At 55.6% G+C, this 14,995-nt stretch overlaps 1 protein-coding gene across 3 annotated transcripts in view; it reads right to left on the reverse strand.

The window, feature by feature from the left end:
• Positions 1-2,630: 2,630 nt before the first annotated feature.
• Positions 2,631-14,995, reverse strand: part of LOC122387165 (protein bowel-like) — a 33,704-nt gene continuing 21,339 nt past the window's right edge. For all 3 annotated transcript variants that reach the window (XM_043377086.1, XM_043377085.1, XM_043377084.1), the window contains exons 3-4: positions 5,730-5,954; positions 2,631-4,547 (exon numbers count right to left, since the gene is read on the reverse strand). In XM_043377086.1, the coding sequence (XP_043233021.1) occupies positions 3,860-4,547; positions 5,730-5,954 (913 nt within the window). In that variant the 3' untranslated portion in view covers positions 2,631-3,859. The remainder of the gene's footprint in view (positions 4,548-5,729; positions 5,955-14,995) is intronic.

Here is a 14,995-nt window from a genome sequence, read left to right on the forward strand (position 1 = left end):
ATATGATAAACTAAAACGTTAACAATGAAAAATATTGGATAGAGTAACTGCTCCCTTTATGGTAGCTTAGTTACAAATACATATAGCCCTGGTATGATGGCAACCATCAGATTGCAAACGATTAGAAATCTTCGATTCGGAACTCGTGTACAGTGATCTCAACAGTAAACAGAATCATGAAACAACTTTAAGGTTGCTTAATGTTTGACTCCACTTTCACGAACCAGTCTAAGTTCACATGCCAGTTTTCCTTCTATAATGCAGGCTGCAGCATTACCGTACAACAATGCAACTTCGGCTAGCAACCACATAGACAATGATCTGAAAGATACACTACGAAACGTATACACTCGTATACACTATACCTTCTGCACCTGAGCACCAGCAGCACCACCATCGACAGCATACACCTACCCTGCTCTGACTATTTTCTTGGAATGACTGATAAGTTGTTTGAGCTTTTCTCAACTGACGAGAATTCATGTGTACGTACGTATATTGAGTTGCTCCTATTCTTTCACCTGATGAATGCAGAATGCATCCCATGTCCGTGATTTCTCCTCGAAATGATATCTGAAGACGTAACCACCATCGCCACCCTACAGAGTTGATAATCTGGCACCAGCAGGCGCCAACTGCCATGTCCAAAACGGGTTCCAAGTGACGCCTCTGACCTCCTCCATCTCCTGAGATGTGCGGCGGCGGCACCGGCCTCACATCTCAGCAGCGCCGGCTGCCGTCGGCGCTGCGATCTGACTCACTCTGAGGGCACCCCGCCGGGCGACGGGAGCGCTCCGCGGCCTCTTTAGTCACATCACGTGCGCGGCCGTGCCTGTCGGCCGCCCGGCGGCGCCGGCCGGCCGGCGGTGCTCGCTCGCAGCGTCCTCCGTTCAGGAATGCACCGCCACGCCACCCGACGCCGCTCAATAGAAAGAATGCCGCGCGCTCGTCGCTTTTGGCCACCGGCCGATGCGGTCGTGTCCGGACAGCGCGGCCGCGACAGGCCGGCGGCGGGTCGCCCGGCGGCCGCGGCGCAGCGCGGATGGCGCGGCCGCCCGCCGCCGGCGCCGACCCCAGGTAGCTGCGGCGCCGGCCACCGGGCGCCCGTGTCACCGCCGACCACCCGGCTTTTTATCCGAGTTTTTATTGATGGTTCTGGCCGCCGTGGTCCGGCATCGTCCTCTGCGGGGAATGCACTCTATTTCGGGGACCGGCCTCGCCCGGTGAACATGAAAAGAGACCGTCGTTTTCGAGGTCAGCGCTCGGAAGGTGCGGCGAAATAGCTGCCGTGTCGAATCAGAGGCCACTTTCTAATGGCTAAAAGCAGCTATTGACCATTGGATGGCAAGTGTTGCGCCACTTACAACTCATGGCAAACTTGAAATATGCCCAGTTATGCGGTTCTCTCTTACCGCAAAATGAGGTCACAATGCAAATTGAGTTACGAAAACATACTTTTCAAAAGCTTATGCACACGTAAGCCTCCAACATCTTCACTTTTCCTTTCCACTGCAGGTTTCGTGTTGACTAATGCATTCAAAAGCATGGCCAATTATGCACTTCATGAAAATACGAATCAGATACAATTGTGTCGTCACTTCACATAAGGAAGCGAAGGCTCAAACCATAGCTCCATTCTCGCATGTTGTATTTTTGAAATAGCATTTACCACAGGCGAATTCTTAATGGACTCCTTTCTCCTTTCTCGAAAAATACATGAAATAATAATAGAAAGAACATACGGATCCTAGCGGAAGATGGGATGCATTTCCACGCGAGAACGACCAGTGAATATTTATCGCGTTAGTAAAGTTCCACGTGTGCTTTTGAGTGAGGTAAAACTTCTGGATCGTTTTACATAAACAGACCTCGAATCGTGCCGCTGAATGGCTCGTTAGTGGGGTCTTTAAGTGCATCAAACTTTCTGTCCGTGCCTGCTACCGTTGCATGTAGTTATCAATGCTTTTACATAAAACCGCCACCGAGAGCATTGGGTCCACAGTGTAAATAAAAACGTGAGCTCAGTCGGAATAATGACCATTGCGTGAGTGAAATTTATCCTCTTGTGTAACTAAGCATGATGTTGTCACATGGTCCTTCCTTCGCTTAGTTATGGATTTAAATCACAATTGAAATATATCCAGCATCCAGCCCTAGCACTCGTCTCGTCATTATTGGCTATGTGACCACCGACCATTGACCACTGACTAACAGATCGACTGGAGATATGTGGACTAGTTAGACACATTGGGGGTGTTACACTGACCAGACGCGACAATAGTTTGAAGTTAAAACTATTACAGACGTGTGCGAAGTTGAGCAGAAGTTGGCTTACTATGGAAGTATTATCCAGAACTGTCCACAAGCTCTTAAAACGTTCGCGAGAAATGTTGAAACCTTGGGGGGGGGGGAGAATAAATTATTTTAGAAGACGCGTAAGAAACCTTCAGATCAGCTCCTCTGCCTTAGATCAGTCGCCGGTTAGCTTATCATCTGAGCTAGCATTGAAAATTGTCGTTTTATCTTACAACAATAATGGCCAGTAACGTGTATTTTTCAGCATCCTTTCTAAGCAAACGCGGTGAGTGCTCGTTGAAGACGTTTTTAGCCCGTCGTTATGCTACAAACGCTTTCTAACAGCCAACCAAGTTTATTTACAGTTATTCAGGCACCACCATCAGTACAAGGCACACTCAGCAGTACAAGGTACTATGAGCGACTCTCAATTCGTACACCGCTCCTCCTCGACGGCATATTTTTCGACACACGTTCAGCGCCATCCCAATAGTCACCACAAATACTGCGGCGACTGCCGACATAATGCCAGCCCAGCCCCTGCATCGCACTCCAACTCATCTGCTGATATTGTGTCTGATAATGGCTACTTATAATAGGGCATATTACTAGCAATCGGAGAACCAGAGCACTCGAACAAACACGAAGGGAATACAGACCCTGACGGGGCGGGATATCCGAGGGTTTGCGCGGCGCCTGCCGAAGCGGGGATGCTGTGCCGCAATACACCCCAGACGCTCTGTGGCGATGCACCGTCCGAACCCTGTCTAACCAGAGATCGCCGCAACTCTGCCCCCTCCCCTCCCCTCCCCAAGCACACCCGCACTGTAACAACAACAAAGGGCGAGCCGAGCCCCGCTAACGGGGCCGCTTCTGTCGCCCATCGTACAACATCGGCCGGTGCCGATATATCATGACTTTGGAAGCTCATGGCCGCTGTATAGATACACAGGGATTTATTATCGCTCACGTAAATATCCATCATATGGATAACAAAGGGATTCTGCATCCAGATTGTCATCAAGGCAATAAAGCAGCATGCAGCAATAATTTTGGGATAACATAACGGCAAATTCGGGCAGCTTCATCGACAAAGCATCGTAACAACTTTAAGACAAGACTCGGGTCGCATATTCCATCGGACTTCAATGGCAGTCGGTATGATTACCGACAAGCGTCATGCACCGACTGGTCCCACGCTAAGCACCCCGTGAACACAAATAACATTTTGCACAGCCACACGCGATGCGAAGGCCTGCGAAGGCTCTGAAAGTCCCACTGCGCATGCGTCTTGGCCGGTCCGGCGACTCGCCGGGCCGCACAATCACATTCATCTCGCACGGATCGCGAGGTCCCTCCAGTCGGCGTGGTATCACCTGAACCTCGACTAACTGTCATCGCTCAGTCCCGTCCCGTCCGCGACCTCAGAGCGCCTGAGGCGGTCACTGAGCACCAGAGGTGGCCTCAGGGGCGGTCACTGAGCACCAGACAAGGTCTCAACGGCAATCACTCGGCGTCTGTACCGATAGCGACGCTGGCCGCGTCTCCGGCCCGATCATCAGCCTCATCGCTTCATGATGTCGTCTATGCTGAAGCCTGTGGACCGGCTGGCTGAAGGCTGTGCGGGACGCATCGGCGGTACGCTGACGTGTGCGCCGCCTCGGATGACGGCGTCACCACCTCGGATGACGGGCTCGCCACTTCGGATGACGGCGTCACCGCTACGGATGACGGGAGCACCGCTACGGATGACGGGATCGCTACTTCGGATGACGGGATCACTTCTACGGATGACGGGGTCGCCGCTACGAATCACAGCATCCGCGCCTCCTCGGATGACGGCATCGTTTCCACGGATGAGCGGCTCGCTGCTGCGCGCCGACGTCTCAGCGCTGCGGATGACGCCCTCCGCACCGACCGTAACAGCGTCATCACTCCTGTGTGTGACCTCAGCGCTAGCCGCATGCGTCGTGACGACTCCGTCACCATCCTCGTGTGACGTGTCTCCCGGAGCGCGCTCATCGCCCGACGATCCGACCACATCCACGTCGCTGCATTCATCTTCGGCAGGCTCGTCCTCATCTTCTTCCTCGTCTTCGTCTTCGTCGACGTCGTGCGCGTCCGGCGGGGAGGTGGTAGAGCTTCCTGCGGCGGCGCTCGGTCCGGCGCTCGGTCCGGCCGCCGGTTCGTCCGCCGCCGACGCGTCGCCCAGTGAGTGGGTCAGAGAATGACGCCGCAGGTCGCAGTTGCGCCTGCAGAAATGGGAGAGAGAGGTCAGAGCAATGATCGGTAATGGGTGGCGGCGGTGGTGGTGGAGAGACGATTAAACGAGAGGGTGGTCGGTGTGCGGTGGATTCATCAACATCCACATCCAAATAATCTATCTGACCTATCTTTTCTCTCTAATATCTATCCTACCTATCTATCTAGCTGACAACACATTCAAAGACAAGACAGCATGCGCCGAGTTTGCTGTACGGACCAGCTGTCTCCTCTCCTCCCTCTCTCTCTCTCTCCCTCTCTCTCTCTCTCTCTCTCTCTCTCTCTCTCTCTCTCTCTCTCTCTCTCTCTCTTTCTCTCCCTCTCCGAGGTCAGCTGGCATGCCAGTGAGCGGCTAAAATCGCACCCCTCCCCACTCTGGGTCAGGTGAGTGGGGCGTAGCAGTGTGGGGCGACATTCCACTCTGGGCCTCAGGGATGGGGGGGGGGCTGAAGGGGGAGGGCACGCTACATGGCACAGTCTGCGCAGTACATATCGGTGTCGGGGTAGCGCTGGACTGAGGTCAACTGGGGAGGGGAGCGTGGTGTCGAAACTCCGCTAGCGGTCAGTTCGGGGACAGAGCGAGCCGCCGCGCACGTGACGGCGTCTGGACAGCGCAGCCACCGCACTCTGTACGCAGAGAACACTTGAAACGTTACCGCTGCCGGCCGCGCTGATACGGACCAGATACGGGCGCGGACGACGCACAGAAGCCGTACAAGCAGAGGACGGATTCCTCTAAACAGGCCACTGGCCCCGGCCGCAGATCGACCGCTGACGGGGCGGCAGATGGGCCGAGCGGACAGGCGGAGAGCCGGACAAAGACCAGAGGTCGGTGGCGGCGTCCCCGACTCGTCCGGCCGGCCGGCAGCGGCGGCGGCGTCTCGACATGTGGCCCGAATTCCGCGGCCAGTCTGTCCAGATACCGACAGGGTTTCCCACCGGACCGCAGCCAGTGTTTATTGCACCGATCGACCAATTAGAGCGCTTTCACACCCTGATTACAAGCCTTCCTCGAAGCCTCTAACCAACTGCTAAACCACAGCGCGGCCGAATTCTTTTGCCCCGAGCCGTGGCGCTGCAGCCACGGTCAGCTTCCCAGAACTCGGCCAGATAAACTGTTTGCAAGGCTGGCGCTGCTCGGTCAGCCGATGGGCCCGGTGATAGACACCTACCTGAAAACCTTCCCGCAGGCCTGGCACTCGTACGGCTTGAGGTCCGTGTGCGTCAGCAGGTGGGTCTTGAGGTTGGAGCGCTGGTTGAACGACTTGCCGCAGGTGGGACACTTGTGCGGCGACTCCTCCAGATGGAGGATCTTGTGAACGGCCAGAGTCCGGGACTGGCAGAATCCCTTCCCGCACTCGGTGCATCGGAACGGCTTCTCCTTGCTGTGGATGTACCTGAAACAAACAAATCACGGTCAGACTCAGGCACTAAACAATAACCATGAACCAATGTGCTCCCAAGCCCACACTTTCCCGTCATAACGGGAGCTATAAACCGCAGCATACCGGTTTTTAAATACAGTCGCCATGAGCTCGTACTACATTTGCGTACAATTAGGCACCGTACGCCACCGCATACAGGACAGCCAGCACACATCTCTCGTATATCCCCGCATACACCAGCAGCGGCGGCCGCTGGCTCTCTTCCAGCCCGGTTCGGTTCGGTCCGGCCCGGTTCGGCCCGGTGCGGCCCCATTGTCGGTGCGGTATCGGCCACAGTGGCCGGCCTCATGCTGCATTATTCAGGCCGACGGCGGTACACATTATACCGCAGACAGGATGCATTGTCCAACAGCGCCGGGCAAGGCTAGCGCGGCAGTGTCCGGCGCCGCATATTTTCCTCCTCGGCTCACTGAGGACCGGCGCGGACAGGCGGACAAGCCGAGGACTGACCGAGGACTCGTCGAGGACACGTGAGGACCGGTGGGGGCCGGTGGCCGGCCGGCTGTGGTCGTCTGCGGCGCCCCATAAGGACGGTGTCGGTACAGCGGGTACCGTTAGCACACCGCTCGATAGGTGCACGGCCGTCGCAGAACTGGTACCGAATCTACCGCTTCATGGAACGGCGTGGGGAGGGGAGGGACAGGCGTGCGACGGGAGACCTTGAAGCGAAGTTTATAAAACATGCAGACAGGTCTGATTGGGAGTTGGCTGTAAATATAACATTATCGTCCAGAACAATTGCGGAAATAATACGCAATCTGCTAAAACAGACGGTTTCTCGATATCATGGCTAGCCCCGTTACAGGCATACCTAACCCGTTGTGAACGACCCTTCCATCTGACAGCGGTGATGTCGACACAGGTGACACGGGCCCGGAGTACGGTCCTGCCCTGTCCGTCCCATCCCAGCGCGGTCCTCAGTGCCCGCCACTGTCCTGGTAAGTACGAGCAAGCGGTGATGGGTGGCGGCTCCCGACTGCGACCGGCAGACAGTGATGTATGTGCGCTGACCGCTCCCGGCTCCCACCTGCCGTCCGTCCCGGCCACGTCCCGTCCCAGGGCCGTCTCGTCCATCCCTTTACGTTTCTTCCCTTCTCGATCGTGCCGCGAGTAGATTTGGGACGTCTTGTCCCCGACCAACCGACATCGGGCCACGTTGGGTCCCTATTCCTCGACCATTTCCCGTCAGCCTCACTCCCCGATCCTCAACAATTCGTCAGCCATTCAGACATCCTTCCCCATCTTATTCGGCACCCATTCCACTACCCCTTCCGTACCCATTTCCCTGCTAGTCCGACCCACTGGACGACACCCATTCGGCGCCTATTCGAATTACCATTCGATACCCATTCGCCATTAAAATCCCACTATCCAGCGCCCATTCGGCGGCCATTCGGTGCCCACGGGAGTGCCGGCCACCGACTGGGCCCATCCTCTCGGCGGGGACCCAGGAGCCAGTGTGACGTCACCCGACGGCCGGCGCTCATTTCAGTAATTTATGGCCGGTATAGTGCTGGACAAAGTCGCCGATACATGGGGTCCCGCGGAGAGAGTACCGGTGCGGTATCGGCCAGGTGGTGGTGGAGGGGGGAGGGGGATTACCGGCAGACGGTGCCGGGGTCGAGGAAATGTTCGACAGCGAACAAAATGCTTGTTGTGGTTTGGTGGTGTTGCAGTTACTTTTGAGCGCTGTACCAGCCGTTAGGTGTTCAAGGATTGCAAATAAAAGAAGGGCGGTTTATCTATTGGACTTAAGGATGCTGAAATCGACAAGAGTTCCGCAAGCAGACTTTTTTAATATTAGGTATTTTTTGCATGCTGCGTCTGTTTTATGCAAGATCTTATAGCTGTGTTCTTTATACCGGAAGGTTCCAATAAAGATAGATCAAATATAGTCGAATAAATCAATAAAGGCTTGTAGCATCAAAGCAAAACGAGTAGAAAACATGCATCGTGACTTTAAACTTGTCACAATGGTCCATATACACTTCCATGTCTCTGTCTGCTAAATGAGCAGAAAACGCTCAAGTTGCGTGCTTTCTTTTCTCTCCTTCCCAGAATCACGACCAGTCATTAAAATATCATGAGCTTGTCAGTAGTTTCAAACATTCATAACAATCTCCTAACGTTCTGATTTTTCCTTATCCAGCGTGAATGCATGTAATGCCCCAGCTTTAGCCGGCTGTGTCGCAGTGTATTTACAAGTCTTCCCGATTGTTTCGCCGGAATCGCTAGCCACACGAGCACACAAAACGAGCGAACTGCTGCGCCTGCACCCGACAAAGGGGTGCCCTAGCTCGTAACGCCGGCCCGCGGCCCTGTGTACCTAACCGTGTCAAACGCGCCCGATCCCCAGTTTTTAATCCGACAAGCATGCATGCGGTCGACTAGCCGACTGCTGACTTCCTTTAGCCGTTGACAACATACCAATTCGAGCCGAGCTGCATGTTGCGCCTTTTTGTTGGCCAGCTCCACTCCCATGGCTAAGCCGGGGTTAGTGGGCAGCTGTGGTTTACTTCAAGATAAATCCAGCGTCTGTATGATCGTTTAGGTCCATCAAAATTATAAACTGCATTATCGCCTGTTACCGGCTGTAGTATTATCATCAACGGCTGCATCATTATCTGTAGTATCACAAGCTGCTGTATCATTAGCAGCAGTTGCGGTATCACCATCAGCAGGTGCAATATCACTATCATCATCAGCAGTATCACCAGAACTGCAGTATCACCAGCTGCATCATTAGCTGCAGTATCACTAAATGCAGTAACCGCCGGCTGCAGAGCGGCAGCTGCGCCGTCCACTCGCCGGTGCTGATGGCGTCAGGGACGCTGGTGACGGCGGTCACCGCCGAGACGGACGATAAGGGGACAGCCGGAAGACGATGAGTGACAGGCCGGACGGCCGCCGGAGACGGACCAGACATCGCCGAGTGACGCCCGAGCTGCAGCCTGGCCGTGCAGCAGCGGACGTGCTCGTCGCTTGACCGCTGCGGCCACGTCACCCATGGGTCCGCCGACATTAATACGCTCAGAGGCGCTCGCAACGATGGTAACGGTGGCAGGGTCTCCGTGATGCCTCTACACACGACTCGCACGTTTTGACCGCCCCTGACCGTGCCCGAGTCTCTGACAGCGCCAGCTGACCATTACAGACTAGTGTGGGTCTAGCAGATCAACAGGAGCACGTCTGTCAGGCGTGGTCTGAACTGCGCGATCCATCGCCAACTCTCCCAGTGAGGCATCCCACTGTAACGCAGCGGCATACAGACTTCGCGTGCGGAGATGGGGGCTGCGCTGCCCGACTTGGTGCCACTTATATCGCCGAGATGGGGAGCGGTGCCGTCTGAACTCCAAATGTGGCGTCCAAAACTGACCAGTCTGCTCCAGATACGGTCTACGCCAGAGCCGGCGCAATGTGAGCCAATAGTTTGACCTACACAACGCGGCGCAACCTTTCCCATGCTCCAGACGGCGCACAAAGAATCGTGCCTGGATTGTGCACACTCGCATGTTCCAGCACAATGCACCGTATGTTTCACCATTCGCACCAACATCGCCTCTTCTCGAGTAACAGGAAGATATAACCAGTTCCATGCCAACGTGACCTACGCTGTGTCACCGTTACGAGTCCCGTGTCACCGTGACCTGAGCAGTGTCACCGTGACCTACACTATGTCATCATGACCCGTGCCGTGTCATCGTACCAGAGTCGTGACGCACGTCAGATCCGCTACAGGGAGCCTTGTTCCGCCTCTGGCTTCGTGCGTCACACGCCGTGAAAGCCGGCGTAACGCGGGGGTCGGTGACGCACACCGAGCGTGACGGCCGGCCGGAGGTGTCACGGTCCCCGTGCGGGGGCGGGGGCGGGGGCGGGGCGGGGCGGACCTGGGGAGCCAGCAGCAGCAGCGGCAGCGGAGGGAGCGGCGCGGGGCCACCTGGCGGCACCGCTGCAGAGGAGGCGGCACCACAGCGCCGTCCATCAGCCGACCACCTCAAACGGACCGACGGACGGGGCTGGCACGACTGGAGTTCGCGCTGGCTGTCAGCACCGCGCCGCGACCGCCGCGTCCGCGCCGCGACCGACAGCAGGACGACATCGGACCGACGGCAAAGTGAACAGCGGCCCGACGGTGCAGGACGGCAGAGCCGACAGCAGAGCAGATAACAAAGCACCAACAAAGGGACAGCACTAGCAGAAGGGCTGGGAAAGGACAGCGGAGGAACAAGGGAGGTACAGGAGGACAACGGCCGGACCGCAGAGCCAGAGATTGAAGAGCAAGCTACCGCGGAGTCTGAACAGATCAAAACCAGACATCCCACTGTCCTTGCCGTTTGGGTTTACCCAAGCAGACAACGGTGAACAGAACCGAATTATATAATATTCACGGGTCTTAGCCGGTGGTTGTGAGGTTCTTAGCCACGTTTAAGGTAATTTTCACAAACGTCAGCTGCAAAACTCCCCGTGAGCATCCAAGCGATAAATTCTGCTTAGCACGAGCCAGACTCTGACGCGGGACCAGCGCTCCCGCTGCGACCGTCGGCCGGCGGCGCTGGTCATCTGGGCTCGGCGGCGCGCCGGTCTGCCACCCACAGCTCGCCATCTGGTCCGGCCTGGGGCAGGGAGAGCTGAATAGAGGCGCGGCGCCGGCCTGCCGAAAGCCCGGGGCGCCGGGACGTGCCACCCAGGCGGCAGCAGCAGGAGCGGCGGCAGATCGGGCGCGCGTGCGCTGTCGGCCTGCCGGCGCGGCTGATCCTCCGCCGAGTTCGTGTCAGGTGCGGTCCTAAGTCGGCCACACCTCAGCGGCGGCCCGCCACCGGCCGCCACCGGCCGCCACTGGCAGAGCGGCGCGGCGTCCGCAGTCGGCGAGGAATGCACCGCCGCCCGCCCGGCTCCGCCCCTCACCGCCGCCGGCGGCTGCAGTATGGCAACAGGTGGGCTCCTAGTGGTCCTTACCGGCGGCCGGTCGGTCTGCTGCACGGTACAGCACGGTTCGGCAGGGCACGACACGGCACGGTATGGCGCAGCACGGCGCGGTAAAGCACGGTAGGTGAGGCCCACTCACCCCGCTCACCCCGCCACCGCCGCCGACCGGCCGCCCGCCCGGTGGCCGGCTCCGATCATGAATTATTCGACGGGCGGCGGCCATTAATTCTGGACATGGCGCGGTCGCGCCGCTGCAGCCGAGCGCGCCGTGTCCGTCACCGGTGCGGCGCAGTGGTCGCGCCGCGCCGGCACAGTGGCAGTGGCGGTGGCAGCGACTGCGGTCGGACGGGCCGGCACAGGGGCGGATCTGCCCGCCTCGCCGGGCAGGGGGGCCGGCGGCGACTGCAGAAGACCCCAAGGACGGCTCGGCGGCGAGCAGCGTTACCGTGCATGACTAACGGTTTGCAGCCGAGTTGCAACCGCCGCGGCGGCGGCGGAGGGGCGCCGGCACAGCGTCGGCTCGCCAGTGCTGTGGTCGCAGCCCGGTTTACCTGACCGGGTAGACCATATATGACCACCCGGCGGCGGCTCACTGCACAGCATCGCACCGCGCGCCGCACCGCCCAGGGGCGGCGGCGGTGCTGAATATGCATGCAGCCGGCGGTGGCGGTGCAGCGGTGTCCGGGTGCGCTGTCGGCCGGGTGGGCCGCTGACACCATCTCGCCACTGAGCGGCTCCGATTACCGGCAGCCGGGCGGGCCGGCGGAGGGCGACATGCCGCCGTCACCGACCCGACGACGCCCACAGCCAGGGACGGACATGAGGTATTTGACGTGAGCGGTCCGCCGAGCTGCCTGACATGAGCGCACCGTCCGCCTGGACGTCCACCTACCGCCAACGCCCAACGCCCTCAGGATTTGCCGTTGAAAGCCCTATAGTAGGTATCTGGCTACTGTGGTCCACGTCCTCAATGTCAATGCAGTCTTCTCACCACTTCCCTCCTCTCTGTCTATGCTCGCCATTACATCCAGCCTGCATAGCTAGTCGTATGACCACTGCCTCAGGCTCTGGCCACTGACCAGGGCGTCGGCCGCGGCACCTCGTCCAAGCCCCACCGCATCGCGGATCGGTCCAGCTGGCGTCCGAGCCGTCGGGACTGCCTTTGAACGCGTTCGGGTATATTGCATGGCACAATGGGGCGAGGCTGAGAGCGTCGCCTGATTAAAAAGCCCGACCGGCACTGCCTGCAAGTCACTGAGCGCCATTAGCCCGCGAGCGCCGCCAGAGCCGACATTGGCGAGACGGGCCGACGAATGGACGGACGGACGGACGGACGGACGGACGGACGGACGGACCGTTAAGACGGACGGAATGCCGCGAAATAATTCCTGACTTTACAGTCGAAATAGCTACTGCTAAGGTAATTTTCAGCAACACAAACTATGCCGCTAGTATTGCATTTATCTTAGTATGAAAATAAAAGCATATATCTTGAAATAATTTTTTTTTCGGTAGGTAAGTTTATCATGGTTCAGCCCATCGAGGTCAGCAGCAGAACACGTCACATAAAAAGCGCCCGTCCCCTCACAGTGTTCAGTGACTTGCATGCATTACAGAGGCGCCCCTCCGCAGCTCGCGGTGTTGCATGTGAGCTTGAACGGGTTCCTGTGGAGGATGAAGGTCGGAGATATAATTCGGCACGATAAGACGCCGGATTTCGGCCGAGTTTAGATGGATGGCCGGAGCTGTCGGCCATGGAACAGCCGCTGCGCGCCGCTCAGCTGATGTGGAGTCTACCGCATGCAGATAATTTCCTTGAAACACAACCGGCGATCCGGCCTCTTGAGAACACTCAAAACTTTTTTACTACCTCCTGGAGAGTTCATTTTCATCAAACCCGCAAGATAATAGTATATTGAAAGGGTAACTCGCTGCTACCATTATGTGCATAGTAACGGTGCGTGGTTAATATGAACTTATTCGCCAGAGAAGAGTATTATTACCATGTAAATATCAATATTACTCTCGCGATCCAGAACATCACGAAAACTCTTTCCTCCTGGGTATCGTGACTCGGGTACAGATAGTCGTTTCATGCGTGGATCTTGTTTACCCTCGTGAAGATGATATTTGAAATGGAAACAATCAGCCAATCAGAAACGAGATCGGCCGTTTGCGGTTTGAAGGCCGCGCGCATCTGTCAGTTTTCGGCCGTTGGTCTCCGAGAGCGGATGTGAGCAGTGTCGGTGCCGCGCGGCGTGGCCGTTGGTGATTGTGCTTGTGTGTTGTTCATCGCCTATAGAGCCTCTGTGGACATTTTATTGTAAGTACCGATGTGCTAGAGCATTGCGTGCCGTTGAGTGGTGCTAATTTGACCTGGTTAACAGGACCCCGTGCATGGCCACGTGGCCTAGTGTTGTGAGTACCTACGTACATTAATTTTGTTGTGATGCTACAAGTTTATGCATTTTGTTGGTGACTTTGAAAAAGCCTTGCACTGTAGTGATCCAATTCCAGTCTCATTATCTCACGCAGACGGGCGACCACCCGGGAACGCCGTCGCTCACTTCAAATATTGTGCGCTCTGCCTAATCCAATATGAGGGCGCTGAATGTCTTGTATTCATATTCAAATTGCATTCAAGTTGTATCGTGGTGTTTATTTACCGCTTGTGCCTTGTGCATTGCTGAACGCTTTGTATAAATTTGTATGAATAAGTGAAGAGTCTCACAATGTTCATGGTTGGTGTGCCCCTCGTATTGTTTGTACGGAAGCCAAATATACCTACATTGTTGCTCTTGAAACATTTTTTTTTAGTTGGTGAGCTCCGGTTAACAGAAGCTTTGTGAAGCTTCTGAATCTGAAGGAAGCGTCTGTGGGTCTGTTACCATCCTCTGGGGGGTTTACACTAAAGGAAAGAGTAAACATTACCATGTGACAAAGGGTAGGCCATAAGAATATACTCTCTGTAGGAGGGTAAAGCACAGAGTAGATGATGTGTTACTCCCTAAAAAAGGGTTCCGTTAAAGATTTACCCTTTCAAAGAGTGTAATCCAAAAAATGTTACACTCTAGACAAGAGTAAATCAAAAGAGTTTACCATTCAGAAGATGGTGAAAAACGTCTGTGTGTCATGTTACCCCTCCCTGGCGAGTTTACTCTTCATGAAAGAGTAAAATTTACCATCTGGAAGGTGGTAAAAAACCTCTGTGTGTCAAGCTACCATGCTATGGCGGGTTTACCCTTCAGGAAATGGTAAAAAAGTTTTCAGTGAAGAGCTCTTATATCACATGGCTGCTACTTTTTTGGAAAGTCCCGAGTCTCATTCATTCTAGTCTGTCTCTGCTGCGGTTCTTCGGAGAACCACTCTAAATCCCGGAGGTTAAACAGCTATGTCAGCAAATGTAACGAGAACCAAAAAGTCGCGTGTTCACTGTTTAGTAGATACGTGCAGCGATGGGTGACGAATCACTGCGTTCTTTCAAAAGTTAATCGATTTAACGGCAGTAGCGTGACGCCGGCGAGCTTCCGGACAAAAGAGCTTTGTAGCATAGCTGAAAGCAATGCGAAACGGAAGTGCCTGCCATTGTTTCCCTAAACTGCAAAATGGAGAGCTTTACAACCGAGTGACATGAAACTTCTGTGCTACGAACTACGAGCGAAACAATCCAGTGTATACGGCACAATTAGGTATTGGCTGCAATGGCTGCGCTCGGCAAAACCTTTGTGTTTGGGAACATTACAGGAAATGGGAAACATCGACCGTCATTCCCAGCTTCACGGCTTGCCATTCTAGTGCAGAAGATTCTTTTAAATTATGGTTAAGCTGTGAGTGATTAGTGAGATGATGTTTTTCGTACTCCAGCGTAGATGGGTAGCCATACGGCTTCCACGGTTGACAGTGATGACATCAGTCATCTTTTGCAAGCTCGTTAAAGATTTGGGCTGTACGGGGACTCGAACCCCGGGCCTTTGGATTAGCGCTCCAATGCTCTACCTCTGAGCTATACAGACCAAGTACTTTAACGAGCTTTCTGCCAAGTTTTATGCGGATCATTCTTAGGTGTT

Source organism: Amphibalanus amphitrite, unplaced genomic scaffold (genome assembly GCF_019059575.1).
Source record: "Amphibalanus amphitrite isolate SeventyFive unplaced genomic scaffold, NRLGWU_Aamphi_draft 000275F_arrow, whole genome shotgun sequence".
Classification (NCBI taxonomy): Eukaryota; Metazoa; Arthropoda; class Thecostraca; order Balanomorpha; family Balanidae; genus Amphibalanus; species Amphibalanus amphitrite.